We start from the raw sequence: 22,467 nt of genomic DNA on the forward strand, positions 1-22,467 counted from the left end.
ATTATACATTTAAAATACATACTGTAAGTCTGATTGCTATATACAATAAAAGATATTCTTTGAGGAGCAGAGCTTAGAATAGTTATTCCACCGGAGAAGTGAAACAAAGAAACACAGAAGAGAGCAAGAAGTTGAGAGAAGCAAATCAAAGAGAAGAGATGGGCATATATGGGCAGAAAAATTAAGGGAGAAATTAATGATAAACTAAGCTCTACTGTATGTCATTAAGCTTAAGAAATATTTTTTTATTATATTCAAATAACATCACCCATATTTTAATTTTAGAGTCTAATTTTACAATTGATATTCATAATGAGGGCCCTGAATCATTAAAGGAGTAAAATGGTCAAGTTCAGAAAAAAAGATCGAAGGACCTTTAAAGAAGAAATCTACAGATTCTACTATGCTTTGTGGGAGTAGGGGTCCAGTGTTTTCCAAGCTCCCATTCTATCATGGGATAACTTCAATTTAAAATATTCTTTTCTGGTCTAGAACCAAAATATGCTTTCCTCTTCCTTGCAGTTGTTAGGGCCCTTTTTGCCCTCTGGAGAAATGCAAATATTATCTTCCTACAGCCTTTTCAAACTGAGACTACCATTTGTGTTTTTCATCTTAAGAGTACTGATACTTAGTTTCTTTACATGGCTTAGCATTCTAGGCCCCTCAAGTCCCTCCAATCCTTTTCTCATCTCTCTAAAATCCCGATCTCTCTCAAGATTCTTTTTAAATGATAATGCCAGTTAAAAAGTACTGAAGATATCCTTCATCAATGGAAATGACAATAGTATTTTCCTTTCTGTTATCTAGATTTACTACCATTTAAGTAGCAATTTTTAGTTTAATTACTAGTTACAGTAAACTCTTGACTCAAGGCAACTAAAACCCCAGCACTTTTTCAGAGAAAGGGTAAGAAATGGAAGTTTTCCTTTTCTAGTGTTCTTGATGACTACTAGAGAAAGTCTGTAGGCTTTTAGAGAACAGCTGCTTGTTCAGCAGGAAATCCACTTAACAGTTCCATCACAGGGTCAACGTGGTGTATAGTATTAGATGATGGAGAAATAATGAGGTCAAATCTCAGGCACGTCCATGGAAATTCAAAATTAAGCAAATGATTTCACTGAGAATTCTTACTTTTTCCATACTCTTCTATCTAGAGCACTTCCTATTTAAAAACATGACAACTTATATGCCTAAAAGATAAGATCTTGCATATGAAAACAAACAAACAAACAAACAAACAAATTTTGGCCACATAAAAGATTGGACTGATTACAGGTGTCTCAGCCAGATCGTACAGGGTCATCTTGGATCTTTAAAAGGCAAGTGACATTCACCAATATGGACTTGCCATGCAATCAACCAATGGTATTCTGTGCACTAACACAGAACTCCTATCTGCAGAGAATAGACATTTAAGTAGCTGGAATATAGTGGGTCAAGTGAGAAGGAAAAACTTAAAAACTTGAGAAACAAATATTTAAATATTTCTGCTACTGAGGCCTACTACAAGTGGATAAATAAGGATTGGAACACAGGCAAACATTCTGGCAAAATGTGAGGTAAAAACATAAACTCTAAGACTCAAGCTCATTATTCACTTACAATTAAAAAAAGAATAACAAACAAACAAAAAAACTACCGGTACATTTATGCTAGCCCCTTAAAACTACTCATAATGAGGAAGGAGAAGGAAAGACAAATTCCAGTGGATGGAACAGTTTTTTGAATACATGGATCTCTAATATTGAAAATACAATGTAGGGGCGCCTGGGTGGCGCAGTCGGTTAAGTGTCCGGCTTCAGCCAGGTCACGATCTCGCGGTCCGCGAGTTCGAGCCCCGCGTCAGGCTCTGGGCTGATGGCTCAGAGCCTGGAGCCTGTTTCTGATTCTGTGTCTCCCTCTCTCTCTGCCCCTCCCCCGTTCATGCTCTGTCTCTCTCTGTCCCAAAAATGAATAAACGTTGAAAAAAAAAATTTAAAAAAAAAAAAAAAAAAAAGAAAATACAATGTAAAATAAAAATTGGTACAGAAAAAGCATATTTTTCCTAATGTTTATATAGGCAGCTTCTGCCAAAGAAAAGTACTATATTTTGAGTCATTCTTCACAAATGAAATATCCAGAGTTTTTTTGGTTTCAGGACAATGACCATTCATTAATATGCACCTCATGTTTTCTAACGTTTGGTAAAAAAAAAAAAGTAATAATAATTGAAGAATTAAACACACACACACACACACACACACACACACACATTTCTGGAAACCATTTTCTGAAAAAGTATGTGTTTTACCTATACATACTATTGTATATGTATGCATCTTTATTTATGTTCTAGGCAGGGGGGAGATTTTCTACATTCTGAAATAAAATTGTTTTACAAGAGAATATTGCCTCTGCATCACCACCCATCTGAAATAGAAAAAAAAAATATGTCTTTTACTTAGGAGTACCTTTAAAGCTAACTTCAAGTAAACTGGAACAATATTTGTTTGTTCTTTTAATTAGAAACTGCTAACATCATTATCCCTAGAGTGTATCATTTTCAAGATAAAGTTTGCTTTCAACATTGCACAATGGAAAACAATAATAAAAACATCCCATCAATGACAGAGCAATTCAAAATATATGCTAGATTATAAAAGAAAAAAGGCAAGATTCTTATTAACATGGATTTTTTTTCAGAAAACTATTTTCTAGAGTTCATTCAACAAGCTATACTAAAATAAGACAAAATATATCTGAGTGGCATTTTTCTTTTATATTTGTTAGAAATATTAAATAATGAAGTCCATATTAATCTGCTTCCAATATTATGAAAAGTGTTATATGTCTTATTGAAAGATTTAGTGTTCACTTACTATGTTCCATTTAAACCTCTTACCTTCCTGAGGCTATGCTGCCTGTTTCCTTATGAGATATATACATTATAAGAAACATTCTCATCAGTGTATAATATTGCTTTTGGAATCAAATTAAGCATTTCAAGCACCTATAATTCATTCATTCATAGGCTTGGCCTATTAAATTTTAATTGATGCATTTTATATACAAGCAAATAAAAATTAAATTAGTTACTGAATTGATCAAAGAAATAAACCCCTAGTTATCACTGTGCTTAAAGTCATTTCAAAATATATTCAAAATTATCCTAGAAGCTGGGTACTGTGGCTCTGTCCTCAGCTTTCTAGATGTGTACTTAGAAAACAGCTTATTTGTATGCATTTCAATTTCTGTAAATACAGGGCTAGTACTAGACTGTTCCTTTTCTGTTCTGAGATTTTATTTTTATGCTTGAAGTATTTTCCCACAAAAATGGCTTATTAACAGAGTTTTGATTTACTAAATTTAAATGTGACTATTTTTTCCAGTTTTACTGAGATATAATTGACATATAATTTTGTGTAATTTTAAGGTGCACAATGTAATGATTTGACACATGTATATGTTGTGTATAAATATATCTATATATATTTACCACATCCTTTATGCACATAATTACCATTTTGTTGCGGCCGTTGTTATGATGAGAACATACTCTCAAAGTTCTACTCTCATTGCAATAAATGTGACAATTTAATGTGACATGGATCAGATTAGATTAGGAAGGGAAGTTGCTAGAAGTTTTCAAATTAAATGTTGCTCCAGTGGTTTCTGTTACATTCTATATATTACCTTTATAAGCCATCCAATAAAAATCTATAGATCATTCACTTGAATCACCTAAGGACATGAGAGATATATATATCAAGGAAGTCATCAAGAGAATCACAAAAAATGATGGAATTGCCCCCATGACATGCTATGATGTCAATTCATCTACAGAACAATTGTGTATGTTTCTACTTTCTTGCAATGGGTCAGGCAGAAACATTTAGTACTGAACAGCATGCATGACACTGAAAAAAATATCATATATGTATGATTTTTTTTAGATAACCTGTGTAAAAGTGGTCACATATGTCTTTGCCTGGTTAAAAGCACAGAGCTGCATTCTTGATTGATCCAGTTTGTTTTTACCCCTGTGAGAAGTAAGAAGGTTAAGTACTGAAGTTTAGAAATGCAGAAGGATGAAATAGTTTAGTCAACTGATTTAAAATGTTTAAAGTCACATACCTGTAAGTAAAAATTAGTTGTATGTTAGAAAATACATGCTATAAGCTCAATGCAAAGCAGTATATTTGAAATACAGCAATAAGACTGAATATTATTCAACACGGACTTAAAAACAATCAACTGGATAGTTATAAAGTTCTGTTATTTAGGAGATGAATTTAAATACTGTAATATGCTAAGGCAATCTTTTGGTCTGTTTGCTCTGTATAACAAACATTTAAAAGTAAGTGATTCTCAATATTGGAGTGGGTGAGAGTAGGAGTGAGGAGTTTTTAAAAAGCATATTCTAAAATTAGCATTTCTTGATTTACTTGTAATTATCATATTAATTCAATTTTGACATTTCAAATAGCATTGAAGGAAAAAATGTTTCCAAATTTATCAAAGTATAAAGAATAAGAAACACTGATTTAAATGTCAGACCAAAGTGTCATTGTTTTTAGACACAAACATATCCAATAAAGATGAAAGATTTTTCAAATAGCTTGAAACAAATCTGCAAAAAAGAAACGGGTAAGTAAAATTCTACGAGTCTTTTGTTTTGTTTTGTGTTTTTAAGAATCTATGCAAAGGGGTGCGTGGGTGGCTCAGTTAGCAAACCTACTGACTCTTGGTTTTGGCTCAGGTCATGATCTCGTGGTTTGTGGAATCAAACCCCACCTAGGGCTCTATGCTGCAGGGAGCCTGCTTGGGATTCTCCCTCCCTCTCTCTCTCTCTCTCTCTCTCTCTCTCTGCCCCTCCCCCATTTGCACTCTCTCTCAAAATAAATAAAGTTAAAAAAAAGAATCTACGCATAAAAATAGGGTCAAATACCAGCTTAATTGCATAATTAAGATATAATAGTATAATTATAATTATACATTTGTATAATTGTGACTAATCCCTAAATCTTGTCAAGTCAAATGCAGTTCTGGGAGAGGTTATTTTATTTTCTGAAACGCAATAACAAGAAAATTTCTAAACTGCCTTTTTGGTGAAGGTAATACTGTTTGAAGAAAAAACTGTAAAAATCTAAAGAGAGACCAAATAACAACATAATTAAAACCAACATGTGGTAAAAGGACATAAAATATTTAACCTTGATGACTACAAATATTTAAACAATTTTTTTTACTAAATCGATAAAAGGAATGCATTTCATAACAAGTAAGCACATTTAAGTTTCTCCAAAGATAATGGCATTGAAAACTGAAGAGTGAATAGGTGAAGTGGTAGATGGATTAATGAGTGAATGAATCATATAAACAATATGAATGTCTGTTCCTCTGCCTGGGATTTCCTTCTCCATTGGAGCCACACAATGAAATGATCTCCATCCTTTAGGGTCTGGCTCAAGTGCCACCTTCTCTCGCATGCTGTCAACCTGATACAATCTCTTACTCAATGCATCCTCAGTGGACTGGTTTATTATTCTGTTCCATTCTATGTTATGTTATTGAGGTAGACTATAACTGAATAAATCAGCATTAAGGAGGATGAGAAGCTAAATTTGGATCACTAATGCACAATATCACTATACCAGAAAAGTTGATCCTTAACTGCAACATTACAGGGCATAACAGAAAACAATTATATTCCTACTCACATCTTGCCTTTCTATCGTATGCAATATGGCATTTAATCTCAGGGTTCAAATTTTAAAAAGACTCCCAGAATCATCGGTGACTAATAAATATCATTTCTTAATCTTTTAGCATTTTAGTTATCTGTGAATATAGATGAATGATATCCATTCTCCTGGTTGTCATAAGGAGGAAAGTTATAGAATGTATATGAAAGTGGCAAATATGTAAAATTTTTCCTTGGTCTCTTTGGTGCTTTCTTCTTTTGGGTTCACTACTCAAGTGTTGAGTTGATCACTTGTCCTCTTATTCTCTGTGGTCCCTGGAGTGTAGTGGATGTTGTGGTGCACTGCCCAAATCTCCCTTTCAGAGAGCCTCCTCTTTTTCCAGCTACCAGGAATGTTGGGGGCTGAAGGTTCACAGCTGAGTCCCTGCAAGGGAAGTGTCATGCAGAAGAGAGCTGCCTCACCCAAGGTTCCATCTCCTCCCCTGGGAAGGTGACTCATTGGTAGGAGGGTACAAAGGCCTGACTCTCCTGCTTTAATTGGGACTACTCTAAAGGGTCATCCTAGTACCTATTGGAGACAACCATAGGATCAGCACAGGCCTCTGATGAAATTGCAGAGCATTTCAATTTCTCCCTGTGCTCATTCATCTTGCTTCCCTCATTTCTTATAGGTGTTAGGTGTTGTTCCTGGTAACACTCCCCAGTAAATCTCTTACACACAGATTTCTCTCTCCCAGCTGGTATCCCAGAGAACCTGACTTTAGACTGACTCCCTGTATATTCTGTGGTTAACATAAATTAACACATAAAATCTCAACCTGTCTACAACTCTGACTTCTCAAGACCTAAGTTTCCAAATACATATTGTTCAGCATCACTTGGCTATCTTGCAAGTAGCTCACAATTAAGATGCCCCCAAATTAAACTCTAAATCTATTCTACCTCCTAAATTTTCTCCTTCCCCTATATATATTTTTAATAGCATTGATATATATCCAGTCTTCTAAGATAAAACCTTTTGTCATGAGTCAGTTTGTATTTCCCAAAGGGGAATGTTGAAGTCCTAGCTCCTGGTCCACTTGAATATGACCTTATTTAGAAATAAGGTCTTTGCAGATATAGCTAAGATGAGGTCATTAGTGTGGGCCCTAATCCAGTATAATCAGTGTCCTTGTAAGAAGAAGAGAAGACAGACACACACAGGCAGAACACCATTTGATTACAGGGAATGTCAAAGATTAACAATCCATCATCAGAAGCTAGGAAAAAGCAAGGGAGAATGCTCCCTAGAGACTTCAGAGAAAGTATGGCCATGCCCAGACTTCCATTTCAGACATGTAGAACTCTAAAGCTTTCAGAGAATAAATTTCTGTGCGTAAAGCCACAAAGTTTGTGATACTTTATTACAGCAGCCACGGGAGACAGATACACCCTCTGCAACAGTTCATGACCCCTATATCCAGATCCTGAGCCCTTACCTATTAACTCGCAAGTATCTTAGAGTTTATCCCCTTCTGCCACCATCATTCCCTTAGCTTGAGCCCCTATCCAATGTCCTTTGAAAAGCTGCAATAACTTCCCATCTTCTCATCTTCCTCTGGGGCTGGGCTTTACTACACTCCCCAAGGAAATGTTCTTTAGAAGACCAAGTTTGCTATGAACAAGGTATAATAAAAGACCCTAAAGTTTTCTCTTTCTGTTAGATAAAAAGAAATGTATTTTACTCTCTTGTCATGGTACATCAGGCTGTTCACTACCTGGCTCCAGTCTACCTAGGCAACCTCCTACTTCCCACCAGGTTCCCTTCATACGTATGTAATGGGCCTTTTACATCTGGGTCTTCCACATACACTGGGCTCTTTACCTCCTTTGGAACAAACTCCCAACTGATCTGTAGAAAGAATTTTTCTTTTCAACATAAAACCCCCTCAAATGCCATTTCCTCTGTGAAGTATCCCAATTTATTTTTAAGGTTGGTTACACTCTCCTCTCTCCTGTCTGAATATTTTGTCCTAAAACTAAATTGTGTATTCATTCTCTTTTTGTATGTTTAATTATAATTTCTGTTTCTATATGTGTTTCTTCTCAAGGGCAGAAGGCTTGCTTTACTCTTTATCACTTAAGACAGTGCCACAGAGAAAGACCTTCAGCCTACATTTACTGAACGAATGAGTGCGCTAATGATGTGTCTTCCTCATGTCTAGCATGGATATGGTAACTGGAAGATGCTCAGTAAATGTGAATTGAACAAATGAATAGCAATGGTTTACAGAAAATGTTCTCTAATGTATTCTTGTGCAATTTCCCCCCTAATGATTAAAGTTAATGAGGGGTTTATTTGGACTTTAGTTCCTTACGGAACATGAAATTTTGCATAAGTGTGTTTGCAGTGTTTTAAGGTGACACTCTCCTGAAGGAGGGAAGTTTGATTATGTGAAATTTGAATGTTTCATTGACCTCCAAGGACCTCAGCTAGTTCCTTCAAGACTTTGATATAATGTTTCAAAACTCTAAAGAACTATTAAGTAAAGCTAAGTATCTGCCTTTGGCTTAAGGAGGCATGAATAGGGCATCTTTCTCTGAGGAGATGTTTACACAGAATGTTTCCTCTCTGCTGAGTACACAATATGAGCACATTCACTTAAGCAGCCTAAATAAGTAGAAACATTTGTCAAAAGAGCAGTAAAAAAGTATTTGGGGATTAGATTCACAATAAATAAAGGGGCATCTCTGAAAGCTGTAAGAGTCTGTACTACTGTAAAATCATATGAGGCTGTTACTGTTTTTAAATATTTTGAGAAATAAATTTGGATTAACTTAATATTTTCCTCTGAAATTTGCATACACTTCCAAAGTCCATGTTACAATTCTATAAGCTGCTTCTTTTTTCATCTTTGAAGCAGAGAAGGCAGTAATCTATATTGATAGAAAACAAAGAGAATGACTCTAATCATCTAAGAAAGAGCTCTCCATTAAAAAAATAGTTATTAATTTAGTGTTTTAGAGTTTTAAACATTGAGATTTGGCACAATTAAAAAAAAACTACACTTAAGAATTTAGTTAAGCCAGATGTCAATCACATTAATTGCAGGATGCGTGAAGTAATTTTTTTTTTTTCCCCTTCAGCAACTCTTAGCACAGTGCCTGGAGCATAGTAGATCTCAACAAATATTTACTGAATGATTGGGTGCATTTCATGCTTCGTTTGAGGCGCATAATAAGGAAGCACTTCATTGCTAATGATAAAAATCTGTGCAGTGTGTTATTAATGTTTCCTGTGTGCTTAGAGGACTGCAGTGTGTCTCAGGAGGAGGCTGATTTTGAGAGGGGCCATCGGTTCAATGTCTGCATTCTGAGAAGCAGCGACAAGTCCCATGGGCCCATGGGAGATGACAGTATGTCTTTCTCAATTCTGAGATAAACTCTATCTTCAGAGAAATGCTGCTGTTCTGTTGCCAATTATTTCCTCAGAACTGTTTCAGTTATTTTACTCAACACTTTATTTAAACTCATCTCTTTGGTCATCCTTTAGGAAGGTATTTTATTATAAAATGTTTTTACTTCTTTCTGGAGTGTACTATCAGGACAAGGACACTTGCCTATCTGAGAGCTGATATTAGTAGAAGATGGAAAAGTGTCCATCAAGTGCAATGGGAAAATAGGATGCTAGGCCCTAAAAGAGAAGTTTTATGCTTGTTTGTTTGTTTGTTTGTTTGTTTTGTTTTGTTGACGAAGAGGGGGGGAAAAGGAGAGGTGTCCAAGGTCAAAGATGTTTCTCTCTGTTCAAAATGCAGATTATTCAACAGGCAAAGGGGGAAATATCCCCAGTCCGTGAATAAATATAAAGATATCTCAGAAATCTGGGTCAAAACAAGCTAGGGATGAATTTAGGTTCATATCCCACACCAACTCAATCCATCATGGTGGCCACTGGGAACACCACTGATAAGGATTCTGAAGTGGCTTTCAGACTTAGGCAGAGAGAGTTCAAAGGATATGCCTCCAAACCGGCATGTGGAACAAGCTCCCTGCATCTTTTACACAATAAAATTGTGAACCATTGATCTACATAATGCTACCTCTCTTGAACTGAACCTGCAGCAAATAGCTACTTACAGTCTATATGTGACCACTCAATTCCATATCATAATAACTGTTAATCAGGCACTTACTTTCCAGCAGACATGCACCTAATTATTTACATACACCATTTACTCTTCATTACAATTCTCTTTTTCATATAAAGAAACTAATTTTTTTTTGTAAATTACTGAAGACCATAGAGTTAGTAAATATCACAGCTAGAATTTAAGGCAAGTAGTCTATCTCCAGAGGTTGTATTCTTAAACATATCTATTGCAAAGTAGTGCTTAAGACTTAACTGACCTAAAGGTATTGAATCAAGTTATTACTTTCTGTTGGGTAATCAAGATTTATCCTTGGGGCAAGGTTCATCAAGAACATGGCAATCAGTATTTCAAGAATATCTTAGGCATGAAAAAATTAGAAAGTTGCAAAGGAGAGAATAAGCAGTTCACAAATATGGGAACTGAAGTGGAAGCTGAAGATTAGGGGAATTACAGCAGGGAGGTTAGCATGGAAGAGTAAAGAGGCACTTTCAATAAAGAAAATATGCTTTTTTTTTAGTGGTCCAAGTATAAAAACAAAAACAAAAACAAAACCAAGTCATAATGATAAACATTTAAATCTCAAGCACCTGGAAAGAAAGACTCCAGACACAGGGTTTCCCAGGTCACAACAACTTAATACTACCTCTAAGTTACCTAACAGATTTCCTATATATCTTGAACTTCTGTTATTTCTCAAGTCCAGTATATTAAAGTGGGTTTGAATGTACCCATGCTGTGAGATATGTCATGGAAAACTGTTTATGAAAAAGGGCAAAGTTTTCAAGTCCACAACTTTAAATCTGTACTTTTAGATGATAATAATGGGGGTGAATTCAACAATAAACACAATGGCTTACATTGTTTTAGGGCTTACCAACTATTTCATATCTATGGTTTTTCAACTCTGATCTTCACTAGCAGAAACATGAGGAATTGAATTAGTTTCCCTTTCCACATGAGACCAAGCTCAGACCACTGTTCCTGAAAAGGGGTATGCAGAATCTGATCTTCCACCTTTAAGTTGAAATAACATCAACTTAAATTTGGAGATTTCGGATACAGTACTTCTTCCACGTAAAGGTTTTAAAAATAAAAAAATAAAAAATCCTATCCTTCTTTTGTCATCTTGGAAAGAATTTCTTTGGATACTTAGAAACACATACTCTTAATTTATATACTTATGTATTCACTTAGTATTGAGGATTTACTTTGTACCAACCACTGGTCATATGGCCAGGAGACAGACAGATAAGCATGTGCATGCACACACACACACACACACACACACACACACACACACACACACACACACTGGTATGTATCTTTATTACAAAATCCACTAGCAATTCCTGGAGGGCAGGTCTTTCTTATTATAGGGTTAAGTGGATAGAAAGCATTTGATAAATGCCTTTCGAATACTTTCAAATGTGACCTAAAGAAAGGAATAATATTTTTAGGTAATATCTTGAAACTTTAAAGAGATGCCATAAAAATGTTTTGTCGTAAGACTCACTTATGGTTATTATATTCCATATTAATAAAATATAGTTCAATGAATAAAAACAGTAAACACTATCACTTTAAATATATGTGACCAGGTGTGGAGAAGGAGGATATAAAAACATTTTGATAAAAGGTTCCTGTTCTCAATGAGTCTATAGCACCACTTAATGAATACAATAATTTGTCCAAAAAAATAAAATATAAAGCTAAATAATAAATCCAGGGAAAGTCATAAAATTGTGCAGGGTTAAAATGAGTACAGCTCCTATCTCTCTGGAGAGAAATTAGGAAAGACGCAATAGCTACCCTTTTGATCACTCTGAGTACTGTTCTAAACATTTTACCTGTTAATTCTTGTAACCCTCATGCAATCCTGTGATGTAAGGACTAATAAATTTACCCATGAGGGATGTCTTAAAGATGCGCATAGGATTTTGACCAAGGAAGGAAATCCCAAGCAAAGTCAAGCACGATGCCAAGTGTTTGTGGTCCAGAAGGAGACCAAGCAAGCAGTAGGTGACACAGCTGGTCAGCTGGTGGGGGCCATGGTGTGAAGACTTTACCGTCTATAATTCAGGAGACTTGGGAGACAAAGGATACTTCAAAGGAGTGACATGATTGGGACTGAACCTGAATAAAATTAATCAAACAAGTGAACTCGAGTAGATGGAAAATGGAGGCAGAGACACCAGCTGGGACTCTGCTTGGTACGGTTTAGGCAGGAAGTAATGAGTGAGAAGGCAAAGGTGATGAAGAGGAGTGGTGGCTTCAACAGACACAGTGGAAGGAGACTGTATATGACTTCACAACCGATAACAAAAGGGGATGAAGGAAGGGAAGACTGAAAGGTACCCAGCACTTTCAAATCTAGCCCAGTAGGATTGAATCACTTATGAAGAACCAAGTAAGTACAACCGTTCAGAGGAACCTTTAGGAACCCATTATGTGAACTCACAAACAAAAGAAACTATCCATCAGTTTGCAATATTAGAAAGAACTTATCACAGCAAAAATCTGAAATTTCAGTTCATTGCACACTACGTATTCATATGAAACAACGCGCATAAAACAATCTTACCCCTTTGCTGTATTCACTATCTGAATCACTGCTGAGTTCCTCAGTATTCATATTTTCCAAATCAGATTCCCCAGGTGCAATCGGCACTGTCACTGTGAGGCTGGGGTTATGAATAAATGATTGACAATCACTTTCTTCCATTAAGTATTTGTCCACACTGCTTCCCAAACCACTGATTTTATCTTTTTCTTTGTGGAAATTGTGATCTTTGCTCATTTCGGCAAGCGTGCGGTTAGAGATATAGTTTTCTTTCTTACTATTCAGATCTTCTGCTCTTCCTGGGTCTTTGGGAATCTTCGGCTTTTTGGAGAATGCTTTTAGAATAAATTCACGTAAGGTTTGTTTCACATAATTTACTCCCTTCCTAATTCTGGCAACTGCAATCTGGAGGTTATTTGCATCGGTGTCTTCTTCAATTGCTGTAAGATTGTCTGAGCTAAATGAGCTCAATAATAAAGCCAGAAATAGGTTGAGGACCTATATCAAGAGAAATAGGGAGACAGGAAATGAAAAAGAAAATAAGCACACTTTTCTGAAATACAGGCCAAAACCCAAACCAGCATTAAAGGTTTCTGTACTTCTTCACACATAGGTAAGAGCATGTGATGGGGCAGAGGACAGGCGGGATTCCTCGTCACTCTCTCTGGAACCTAGCTCCTGTGAACTCTGGAGAGCAGAGGTCAGCCACACCCATGAAGGACTTAGCCTGAGGAGCAAAGAGAATGTTCCCTCCTCATTATCATTATGTCATTCTTACATTCATTTCTGCAGCAGGAGTCCCTTGGCCAAATTCCCTTTTAGGGGTCTAAAAAGCCTTCCTAACATTTACTATAGTTAATACTTATTACCTGTGAGAAAAAACTAGAACAAGAAAATTGTGATTAGTGTTTATTGTGCTGAAGTAACCTAGGCCAAGCTCGATGTTCACTTTTCCCAGAAGTTAAATGTCAGTTTGTTGCAACAAATGGAACATAGAACACTTGCAAACCTCCTGTAATAAAATATTCTGTCCAAGAATTGTGCCAGCTTGCAACTTAATGAGGCTTTTAAAGCATAGAAAAGGGCCTGCCTACTGAACCCAATTCAAATGAGATAATGGCATTATGATTGAGTGGCTTTATGCCAATCATCTAACCCTGGAAGAGATAATAAAAGAGGTCAGGACAACTCCTAGCCTTGAAGAAAAGTCCTGTTTGTGTGCAAAACCACTTGTTTTTCCTCCCTGAGGTAGGGGTCCAGGTGAACTCAATATTGTGAAAAGAAAAAAAAATTCTCACGGAGGGTTGAAAGTATTTACATTATATTTAAGTGTTGTTTTATGTAGGAAACAAAAAGGTAATTGAAACACCCTTTCACTAAATACTAAATACCCTTTCACATAAATACACTATGAAGTGTCTTCATAGACAAAAACATCTACCTCACTAAATAATCAAATTTAGGTCAATCTGAGGAGAAGGGACTCATACCCTCACACCTGAATTTGGTCTCATCTAAAACAGTTTTTCAGAGACGTAAGTAGAAGAGCACAGGTTAAAAATGTCTATGTTAATATGTTTGATTTAAGAGAAGAGTCCAAGGGGGAGCAAAAAGAGAAAATCACAGAAAACAACTGTGATGAATCACTGAGGAATTCTGAAGTGGTTTACTTTCATTTTGGTCTTTATTGTCAATGAGAAAATGTATTTCATTATGAGATAACATGTTTGTGTGTGTGTATATTTAACAGGAATGTTGATGAGAAGCCAAGGGCTCATTCTACTACTTTAGCCTCCCTAATCAATGCAAGTGTTAACAGATTTTCTCTTTCTTCCTTTCCAATTTGTAATTAACTTTATTTTTTCCACATTTATTGAGATGTAATTGATGTATAAAATTGTGTAAGTTTAAAGTGTACAATGTGTTGATTCGATATACTTATATATTGCAAAATGATTACCACAATCGTGCTAAGGAACAACCCCATCATGTCAAATAATTACCTTTTGTGTGTGTGTGGTAAGGACATTTAAGATCTATTCTCTTAGCAACTTTCAAGTATATGATATGGTAATGTTACCAATTACCATGATGTAAATTAGATCCCTAGAATTTATTTATCTTATAGCTAGAACTTTGAACTTTGGTCACCATTTCCCATGTCCCCCACTCCCTGGCCTCTGGTAACCACATTCTAGTCTCTGTTTTTATGAGTTTCACTTTTACAAGATTCCACATATTTCAAGAATATGCTTCATCACATCTTCATAAGGATAATAACAATAATTTTTATTCCATCAAAAATCATGACAAGACTCCACTATTTTGTTAAAATCTACCAGGTATCATAAATAACAATAAAGTCCATTTTATATCACATATCCATTATCATAAAAGCAGAGAAAGAAATATTAATAAAATGTATATTTGATTCAACATTATCTGATTAATGTTCTTTGCCAGTTTCCTGATATAGACTTGAGATTACTAAAACCTACTTTTCTGAACTACCCTCTAAAACTTATGGTTTTTAACCATTTTAATTAATTGGTAGTAAAATGACTTAAGGCGTAAGTGAGAAAAAAAAAGTGAGAGATCTGTTTAGCATATAACACTAGTATGCAGAGGACTATATCAGAAATATAAATTTATGTGTCTTTCTTTTTAGATTCTAATTGTACATCAATGGTAATTCCTTATCCGAGAGTTGGTTATTTATTTTGTGAATTACACTTCTCTTATCTCTCATTAACAAATAATGAACAGATATCAACATGAGGCAGTCATTACCAATTCTATATGGATTAAACATTCACCAAGATACCCCATCTATTTTTAACTATAAATTCATATTGCTTTTCAAAGTGTGTCATTACACTCACACCTGTGTTCAAGCTTCAATATTGTATTATGTATTATTCAAAGACCCATTTCAAAATTCTTCTTCGAGTCACTATTTAGAACTGCTCTCCTTTTCTTCTAAGTGTCAAGAGCATTTTATTTTTGCCCCACTGCTAGCACTTACCACCTCTTCCTTACCTGATAATTTGGTGTACCACTTTTCTATGTCCATAGAATGTAAGTACCTTGAAGAGAGGGACTAACTCATAGGTATGTATTTTTAATCATCCTGCAATACCCAAATATATTTCCTTTCACAGAGAAAGTACTAAAAATATTGAATGAATAAGTTGAGACAGCCCAAGGAATCCCCCTTACTTCATACATGCCTGAGCGAGTACTAAATATTTAAATTAGTTGTGATCAGTGGCTTTGGTGTGGTATGTTTTGACCTCCTGTATCTTATAAAGAGCTACATTTCAATATTTTTATGTCAACATTTTATAAGAAGTATATGAACAAGTCACATTATAGGAGCTTATAATACAAATGTTAAATACAGAAGAAGAACCAAAGAGAGAATATTTTATTTCATATTGGGAATTATAAGCCTACATGAAGCTAGGAAATTTATTACTACAACTGGAGGATGGTTAATAATTACAGAATTCGAACTCATGGTGTCTATATTTTGTGCAGATCTAGAATTTGTATTGCATAATTTACTATGTATATGTCTAGCCATTTAATGGCATAAAACAATACTATTTAGGATGTGATTTGATAAATGTAGGTTTCTGTCCTAGACTCTGAATTACTTTTGATATGGGGCTTCAAGGACAAAAAAAAAAATTAGTAACTTATTTTCAAGCCAGTGGGAAGTGTAAGTACTAACCATATAGTTGTTACCATACCCTAGCTCCTGAGATACCTAATCCAGAGTCTGATGCCAAGCCGACAGACTAAACCAAGTCAACATGGTGGCTTTGAAAATTGAAGTCAGTGAGTCATGGAAGAACATCTTATCCCAATTTTCTCCTTTGGTAAGTTTGAAAATTTTCACCAATAAGTAGGTAGAAAGGAACAAACAAAGAATACAAGCCAAGAAAACACTAATGGAGACATGGAAGATCAATTGTTAAAGGGATATTATAGAGCAGTGGTGGGCAAATTTCTTCTGTAAAGAGCCAGATTAAAAAAATATATATTTTGGCCTTTGTAGGACATAGAATCTCTAGGACAACTATTCAACACTGCCACTGCAGAGTAAAACAGACATAGACAATATGTAAATGAATAAGCATGTTTGTATTGTAATAAAATTTTTCTTACAGAGCCTGAAATTTAAATTTCATATCATTTCTATGTGCCACGAAATATTATTCTTCCTTTTATTTTAACCATTGAAAAAATATAAAAAAAAAAAAAGAAAAAAACCCCCAACATTCCCAAGCTTACAAGGCCATACAAAAACAGGTAGTATGCTGGATTTGACCCATGAGCCATAGTTTCCTGATCTTTGCTGTAGATCAGGACACTATGTCTTATTATGTCTGACTATATTTGACTGTAGTGCAATGGGACCAGTCCTTTCAATTGTCTTGTTCTGTTACAGCTTCATTTTTATTACTGTTAATTCAATCATATTCTGTTTACTAGTATGATTTGATATTTGAAAGGACTTTTAAGAGACGTGAAAACCACAGATTTAATTCATATGCCATCACTATCAAAATGAGAGAATAAAGTAGGAAACCATTCATTAAAATAAATATTGTGAAAAATATAAATATGGATTATCTGTCAGGGAAATTGAAACAATATTTCATTTTATTTTCTGTTTTTTCTCCTGTATTAAAATGATCAAAATTCTATTGCAATTAATAGTTTTATGTGTAATTAACCCTATAATTATAAAATAAGTGATTGTCATATAACAATTTACTACGCAGAATTTTCAATGTGTGAACATGCGACTACGTACCACTAGGTTTCCAATGACCATGACCATCATGTAGACTATAAGGCACATGGCTTGACCAGCGACCTCCATACAGTCCCACATGGTTTCTATCCACTCTCCACATAGCACGCGGAAGACAATCAGGAAGGAGTGGAAGAAATCATTCATGTGCCATCGTGGGAGTGTACAGTCTTCATTGATCTTGCAGACACATTCTTTGTAGCTTTTACCAAAGAGCTGCATGCCAACCACAGCAAAAATGAAGACGATGATGGCCAACACCAAGGTGAGGTTACCCAGAGCACCCACTGAGTTGCCAATGATCTTTATCAGCATATTCAGTGTTGGCCAAGATTTTGCCAGTTTGAACACTCGAAGCTAAAAGTAAACACAAAGCTTAATGTTAATTATTAGGAAATTTTTCAATTTTCAATGTTTCCAATCTTGAGTTTTGTTCAGAATTTTAAATTCTAAAATATTGTCATCATTACCTAGCTAAAATTGATTATTTCTATTTTTTACTTTCAGCTATTTTCAATATTCTTGTTATTTTGTTATGCTTGCCACAATATAATTACTACACATATTTTGAAGGAAGTTTAGGATTGCTATAAAAGCCTCTTATAATGATTTCAGATATTATTCCCTTTAGAATTGATAATTTATCCTTAATTCTATTTTTAGATAATTAAAAATTTTTTTAATTTGAAAATAGTCTGATACTTTTTATACCTTTTCATATTGACATTGGGATAAAGTCCAACATGTTAGTGTGGAGGTTCCTCAAAAACTTAAAAATAGAACTACCCTATGACTCAGCAATTGCATCACTATGTTTTTACCGAAAGGATACAAAAATACTGATTCAAAGGGGCACATGCACCCTGACATATATAGTGGAATATTACTCAGCCATCAGAAAGAATAAAATCTTGCCATGTGCAATGACATGGATGGAGCTTGAGTGTATAATCCTAAGTGAAATGTCAGTCAGAGAAAGACAACAACCATATGATTTCACTCATATGCGGAATTTAAGACACAAAACAGATGAACATAGGGGAAAGGAGAAAACAAAGAGAGGCAAGCAAACCATAAGAGTCTTTTAATGACAGAAAACAAACAGAGGGTTGCTGGAAGAGAGGTGGGTAGGGGGATGGGCTAAATGGGTGATGGGTGTTAAGGACGGTATTTGTTGTGATGAGTACTGGCTGTTTTATGAATCACTAAATTCTATTCCTAAAACCAATATTACACTATATGTTAACTAAAATTTTTTTAAAAACTAAAAAAAAAGCCCAACATGTTAGAGAAAAATACTTTAAAAAGTCTTTACATTTTTTATATTTTTGGTATCACACAACAATCATTTTGGGGACAACAGTTTGATTTTTAGTTATCAAACTCACAAAGTAATGAACATATTGTAAGAACTGAAATTCTGTAAATGATAAGTTTCTCACTGTGAAATAAATTATTGCCTTACTAGTAAAGAAATATTTTATTTACCTGCTTCTATTATACTAGCATGTAACTGAATATGTCTTCAAGAGTCTAAAATTGATTCAAATTATGACTATGTCTTCAAGATGCTAAGATTAAAATATTCATGTGATTTTTGAGCTCTTTAAGAGCTTTTGCTATAGAATTAACTTGATTACACTGGACACCAGAACCTAATCTTGTCTTTTGATTTAAACTGCTAAAAGATTTAAATAATAATACAAAGCATTAGAAACACCCCTTTATATATGGAATACAATGGTAAGGTTGGTCTATATTTACCAGTCTGAATGATCGCAGAACTGACAGTCCTTCCACATCTGCTAGAAAAAGCTCTACTAAACTTAAAGTCACAATAAGGCTGTCAAAAATATTCCATCCTACTTGGAAATACTCATATGGATCCATGGCAATAAGTTTTAAAACCATTTCAGCTGCAAAGATCCCAGTGAAGACCTAAATGAGAAATACAATGTGTTTTTTCTGGTATTATGAGAAGTATAGAATCAAAGTAATGATGATTATTACCATTTGTTTAACATCATTGTGCTTCAGACAATGTGCCAGATACTCTACAAATGTGTTATCTCATTTAATCCCATAAACCTGGTAGTATTATTCCTATAGCTCCAATGTAAGTATTACAAGGTTAAAAAGCTCTAACTTTCCTGTCCATTCTGATCATCTTTAGATAGCATTTTAGAGGAGCATATTAAAATTCCAGGTAAATAAAGCCATGACAATCAACACAGGCAGTTTTTGCAAAAAAAAAAAAAAAAATTATATGGGTCATACTCTGGAAGAAAATGAAAAGGAAATATAGACTGACACTAAAATCTTGAGTCAGCCTTTTTGTTGGGTCTGACTACTCTTAGAGTAATAGAGAACATATTGACTCACTCTTTAAAGATTTATTAGTAGAAGAGGGAAAAGTATTTAATTGACACAGTGGGAGCTAAAGTAAGACTTTCAAAGCTTTGACACAAAAGTGCATCACAAAACATCATTAATTCATGACACTGGTATCAAAGGACTGACTTAAGAAAACAACACTGAAGGACCTGTTTATGAATCATTCAGGTTTGATTAGACTCAAAGAAGCTGACCAAAGAAGGCTCAAAGGGAAATGGTGAAGTCTACGTAAGTGCCGACTCCATTTAAAAATAATGCAGCATCAAGAAGACAATCAGGGAGTACCCCGCACTTAGGGTAGTGGCAATAGATAAGAAACACGATAAATTCTTTTGGGGTTCACAGTGATGCAGTCAATTCAGCAAGAAGGTACTGATTTTCATGGCCTGTACCTCCATCAACAATTAGAAACCAGATAGGCCTGTCTTTTTCCGAAGAGAAATGAAAGGAAAGAAGAATGCTCCCTCAGAGAGCATATGGGGTACATAAATCACAACTAAAAATACAGTATATGGGAGAGAAGACTGACTCAGATACAAAGTCTTTGCTTCAAAGATCAATTGGTTTGGGACCACGGCAAAAGTAAAATTATCTTACACAGACATTCACAAAGACATCCGGAGTTATTCATGATTTATGAAGTCATAAATGGGGACCCTTTGGCCATGAAATTGCACTTCTGCCTGCTTCATACAGATTCTCAGAAACTAGCACTTGTTGTTTGCCATAAGGCATTACTTAAGCCAGAATGTGACCAGCACTGCACATTTGAGAAATCAGTCTGGCGTCTATTTGCCAAACAGGATCCTATATCTTCTTGAAGCCTACAGATCCTTTCTGAAGTGCCCTTTTGTCTTCTGTGTCTAGTCCTACCATTTCAGCTTCTTGGTATTCTTATTTTTAAGACTTCTTTCTGTTGGTTGATTTAAAGCATGATGATGATAATAATAATAACAATAGGTTTAATTTGTTAACGACTTACGATATGCCAGGCTAATAAGTAGAAAGTGTTTATTCCTCTTAACAATATGATAAATGAAGTGTTATCATTATATTATAAATAATATATTATTTTTCTTATTTTGCAAGTGAGGTATTATTATCACTTTGTAAATGAGAAAATTAAAGACATATTTGTTCAAGGTCATATAACCAGTAAAAGGCAGAATGAGAATTCAATTCCAGGACTTTGGGACTCCAAAGGCCCAGACACTTCACTATTATGCCAAAACAAACCATCCACAGTTTTTCTAAAAATATGTGGGGAATGTACTCACAAGGCAGCTGCAATATAATTATAAAATAGGTAATTATCAAATTTTCAAAGTGTTGCTTTGAAGCAACACTCTTTGAAGAGACATTCTGGCAGGAAAAAAAAACCAACACCATCAATTCCCAAGATGGTGACCCCCCCTTTGGAAATAGTATTGTCATAGACCTCTGCACTTCTGCAAAATTATTTTAAAGTAGTATCACCAGAAACTTGACTCTGTACAATGATTCATATTGTGAATTCTGGATATGGATAATTATGTAGCTACACACCCATCTGAGTTAAAAAAAAAAAAAAAAAAGAAGTGACAATCATGACATCCAAGTGGAAGAACTATGGGTACATAATACACATTTAGAGACTCACCAAATTTCCTACAGTGAGTACATTCTTGAATTCATCAGTCATGGGGTGATGCTCCATAGCCATAAACAATGTGTTTAAAACTATGCAAATGGTAATAGCAAGATCTACAAAAGGATCCATTACAATAAAATAGACAAGCTTTTTGAATTTTATCCAATATGGAGAACAATTCCAGATCAAGAATGTGTGTGCAAATCTGTACCACCAAGGTGGACATTTCTGTCTGGATTCTTCAAGTTCTGGGGGGAAAACCAAGAGAGAGCATGAAGTCAATCATTTGTTTATTTTATTCCTAACCAGGTACAAATCAGCAGTAGACTTAAACACTGAAACAAGTCTTCTGTTTAGACTTTGCAAATTTAACAGTACTGCTTCTATGAAAGCATAATATATTACATAAAAATCTTCTATCATGATGTTCATTTACTAGACCAAGTGTAATTTAGGGGAAGGCAGTGAATTTAATGATTCAAAGCAGATAGAGGCAACTCCTAGAGAAACATACACCTAACATGTGATGGTAAACCTATGCTTTCTTTTTTTACTTTTTCCTTGCATATACAGAGAAAGCACATGGGAGTGGGGGTGGGGGAGAGAGGCAGAAGGAGAGGGAGAGAGAATTTCACCCAGGCTCCACACACAGTGTGGAGCCCCACATGGGGCTTGATCCCACGACCTGGTGATTATGACCTAAGCAGAAATCAAAAGTTGGACACTCAACTGACTGAGCCACCCAGGTACCCCAAGAATCCATGTTTTCTTAATGGAGAAATATATATTTTCCATCAATATATATATTTTCACAGGTGAAATCAATCTCAGAACCAAGAGACTAGAAATAATTTATGGAGTGGCTCATTCAATAGATACATCATACCATAATCTCTTTTATTTCTCACCATTAAGTTTAGGAAGTGGGTGGAAGCTTTGTCTGAGGCCATCATGGTATGAAAGCACAAGGTGGGACCTGGGGCATATTGTAGGGGGAGAGGGTGGAAACCAGCACATTGTAAAAGTTGCCACCCTGACTCACTTCTCAAGGTCTAACCACTATATGTTCTCTAAATTGCTTTCTCTAATGCCTTTTCATCATAATCTTAACAGATGTTATGTCACAGATTACCATTTTATAATTTTGCTGAATGTGCTCAGAGGCAGCCATTATAGACATCTGGAAGTATATATTATTTTCTTGCATATTAGATGGTAAGCCCAGAGACTAAGTTTGTAAGATTA

At 35.0% G+C, this 22,467-nt stretch overlaps 1 protein-coding gene and 1 long non-coding RNA gene across 6 annotated transcripts in view; one reads left to right on the top strand and one right to left on the bottom strand.

Moving 5' to 3' along the window:
- Window positions 1–22,467, top strand: part of LOC123599017 — a 125,384-nt gene that overhangs the window by 101,155 nt on the left and 1,762 nt on the right. For 3 of the 4 annotated variants that reach the window (XR_006712935.1, XR_006712933.1, XR_006712934.1), the window contains exons 4-5: window positions 16,134–16,257; window positions 17,167–17,463. This is a non-coding gene — a long non-coding RNA (uncharacterized LOC123599017). The remainder of the gene's footprint in view (window positions 1–16,133; window positions 16,258–17,166; window positions 17,464–22,467) is intronic. The other variant, XR_006712936.1, reaches the window with a different exon arrangement.
- The window catches only part of SCN9A (sodium voltage-gated channel alpha subunit 9), a 168,669-nt gene that overhangs the window by 49,497 nt on the left and 96,705 nt on the right, over window positions 1–22,467 (bottom strand). For both annotated transcript variants that reach the window (XM_045480075.1, XM_045480076.1), the window contains exons 14-17: window positions 21,232–21,470; window positions 18,963–19,136; window positions 17,199–17,555; window positions 12,395–12,871 (exon numbers count right to left, since the gene is read on the bottom strand). In XM_045480075.1, coding sequence (XP_045336031.1) covers window positions 12,395–12,871; window positions 17,199–17,555; window positions 18,963–19,136; window positions 21,232–21,470 — 1,247 coding nt within the window. The remainder of the gene's footprint in view (window positions 1–12,394; window positions 12,872–17,198; window positions 17,556–18,962; window positions 19,137–21,231; window positions 21,471–22,467) is intronic.

Source organism: Leopardus geoffroyi, chromosome C1, assembly GCF_018350155.1.
Source record: "Leopardus geoffroyi isolate Oge1 chromosome C1, O.geoffroyi_Oge1_pat1.0, whole genome shotgun sequence".
NCBI classification, from domain to species: Eukaryota; Metazoa; Chordata; class Mammalia; order Carnivora; family Felidae; genus Leopardus; species Leopardus geoffroyi.